Source organism: Ceratosolen solmsi, unplaced genomic scaffold, assembly GCF_000503995.2.
Source record: "Ceratosolen solmsi marchali unplaced genomic scaffold, CerSol_1.0 scaffold63, whole genome shotgun sequence".
Taxonomy (NCBI): domain Eukaryota; kingdom Metazoa; phylum Arthropoda; class Insecta; order Hymenoptera; family Agaonidae; genus Ceratosolen; species Ceratosolen solmsi.
In genome coordinates, this window is record NW_011948437.1 from 1,668,837 (window position 1) to 1,671,935 (window position 3,099).

The 3,099-nt window shown below is 28.7% G+C and overlaps 1 protein-coding gene across 1 annotated transcript in view; it reads left to right on the plus strand.

The window, feature by feature from the left end:
* Positions 1 to 116: 116 nt before the first annotated feature.
* The window catches only part of LOC105365234 (Regulator of cullins 2), a 47,036-nt gene continuing 44,053 nt past the window's right edge, over positions 117 to 3,099 (plus strand). Inside the window, exon 1 of the mRNA XM_011503341.1 lies at positions 117 to 547. Coding sequence (XP_011501643.1) covers positions 394 to 547 — 154 coding nt within the window. The 5' untranslated portion in view covers positions 117 to 393. The remainder of the gene's footprint in view (positions 548 to 3,099) is intronic.

Here is a 3,099-nt window from a genome sequence, read left to right on the forward strand (position 1 = left end):
CAAGAACTATATATATATATATATATATATATTTTTTTTTTTTTTTTTTGTTAAGAATGCGCATGCGTAAATTTGCAATTAAATGTTATTACTGAATTTTTATGCCATCGCTCGGTACTATTATAATTTAACGTTAATATGTAGTTTCTTCTTCCCCCGAGTCATATATTATCAATACATTATCGCAATGTATGAAGTAATTATTTTAAGAGACTTATTTTTAAGAGACTTTTAACTTTCATTGAAGATTTGACAAGAGGTAAATTCTGCGCATGTGCAATCAATTCTCGCGCATATTGTCGCATCTTATGTTCATAAAAGTCATAACCCTCGGGTTACTTTTAACAAGTTATTGTTTAATATAATACTTCGGAGTACCTACAAGAGCCTAACATGGGTGACATCGAACAAGATAATTCCGAACGGGCTGATGGCGAAAATAATAAAGCCGACAAATTGTTCACGTTAAAAAAGTGGAATGCCGTAGCTATGTGGAGTTGGGATGTCGAGTGTGACACTTGTGCAATTTGCCGCGTACAAGTCATGGGTAAGTCAAGTTAACCATACATAACCTTAGCAACGTAGTCAATTGATTTCATATTTGAATGATTTTATTTTATGATTAGGAAGCTCGAACGAACAGTTTTAATCACATTCGTAAGCCCTTCGATGATCTAAAATATTCCCATGAATTGGTGCAAATTTTTTTTTTGGAACTTACGTGTCTAATTGGTAGGTTTTTTAACAATTGATTTCAGTTATTTTGATGAAAACAATGAAAAAAATGTTTATGCCTTGCTCGTTAAGTATTTACGTGTATACTTTCAACAAAAGTGCATTATATTTTCAGCGTATCAGTTTGCAAAGCCAAAGATTTAGTGACTAGCGAATAGGAAAAATAGTTAATATTTTCCCAATCTTATCTAAACACTTGATACATCTCTATTCCATCGATTAATTATATAATCGCAACAATGTTTCTTTATCTGTTCTTAAAGCTTAATTTAACATACTCGAATAATACAAATGTATGATTGATGTTCAGAAAATTTCAATTAATTACAATACTTACTAATAGTTATGGAAATATGTTGTAACAATTATCAAATATAACCATACTCGAATATCGGTATCATTTTCAGTTAAACGTTAACCCCTGCATTAATATTCTGCATACGAATATTATTCGTGAAAAATCATTTAAATACTTTGTATAATAAATAGAAATAATAATTATTTATATCTATCAAGAATGAAAAAAAAAAAAAAAGAAGAGATATAATAGGTATAATAATATATATAAGTCTTGTTATAAGTAAAATAATAAAAGTTAAAAAAAAAAAAAATAATTCAACTTGGATGGGATTGCAAAGAAACACAATATATGAAAAAAAATTGTTCTTTATTGTTACTATAATTTTAAAAGTATATACACTTTGTTTATCATATAAATTTACTATAAAATGGTTATTTAAAAATAAATGTAAATAAGAATTGTTTTGAATAGTATTAATATCGTACATTGATAACTTTGTTCTTTTAAATTTGAATATATTCAAACAGGTACATTTATAGAAAATATAACAACAATAAATATGAGATATGATAATTTTTATTAAAAAAATAGGCATTGTTTCTTAGATTATTAAAATATCACTAGATAAAAATAAACTTATTTATACTTGGAATTATTAGATATCACGTTTTAACAAGGGATTAAGTTGTAGACTGAAATTCCAATATAGAGTAAGGAGACACCTTTGGATCCATTTTGCTCATTAATCTCTTCTTAAATTTATAATTATATAGAACTTCGTGATATTGTATTAAAATAAAATACATCGTATATATTATATACTTAGTTTTTAATTTAATATTTTATTGAAGTTTCAGTGTTCTTTTTGCTTATTCTCACTTACTAGTTTTATCTCATAACAGTTTTAAATGCTAGTTTGACGTTCTATTGTAATTTAAAAAATTTTTAAACTAAAATCTAAAATATTACAGCGTTACATCGCTCCATCAATGCTAATTAAAATTAATCGTGTGGGAGGATGGGTGGGTGTAAAATTATACGTCTGTACACACACACGCACGCACGCGCACACGCGCACACGCGCGCGCGCACACACACACACGCACACACACACACACATATATATATATATATATATATATATATATATATATATTTCATTATATACACAACTATCTACATCTCGAAATAAATTCACCAGAAGTATAATACGAAAATGAAATTTCTACGCAATCCTCCAACTATATACATATTTTGAACGTAAATATTAAATATTTATTCATAATTAACACTACGTATCGTAATATCGCACCCTGGTTTTTTTGTAACCAATAACGCATTCTTACATTCGTTACAAGCTCCATTGCCTATAAAGTGTTCCAATTTATACGCATAATATTATTGGCATGAGGTAGACCCTGTTTAGGATTGTCGAACAATAACGAAAGATATACATCTAATTAACATCAATCACTTCGTGATCGTTATTCAAATATTATTTCTCTGCTTTTTACTCCGAGTACCACCCAAAAATGTTATAATTACATGTTACGTTTCGCCAAGTAATTTTCGTACCAATAATCTTTACGTTATTAATATTGCTCTTCCTAAAATTACAAATTAGGAACGTATTCGAGATTCGAATGGACAACAATGAAACGATATTGCAGTACCGAAACACCACCGTGAAAACTTGAAGCTTGAACTCATTTAAACAAGTTATTCAATGAATATAAATGTCAAGTTTCCATGACTAAAAAGTCTCACGAGATAATCAACTCTTGATGATCATAGCTAGTATTTTCATTAGTATATTAAAAAACAATTATCATACCACAATATCTATGAGCCTCGTTAAAAGTTGATCTAAGTATCGGGCCTTTTTTTTATCGTAACATCATATAATATACGGATATATTCAACATTCTTATTAATCATAGTATCAAATTATCAGTAAGTTTCATCAAAATCTGTAGAGAAGCATTGCATTATCGATTTCTCGAAACGAAATAAAAGATGTGGGGGCGGGAGGGGCGGTCGGGGTGGAAGGGGTGGCCGGAATG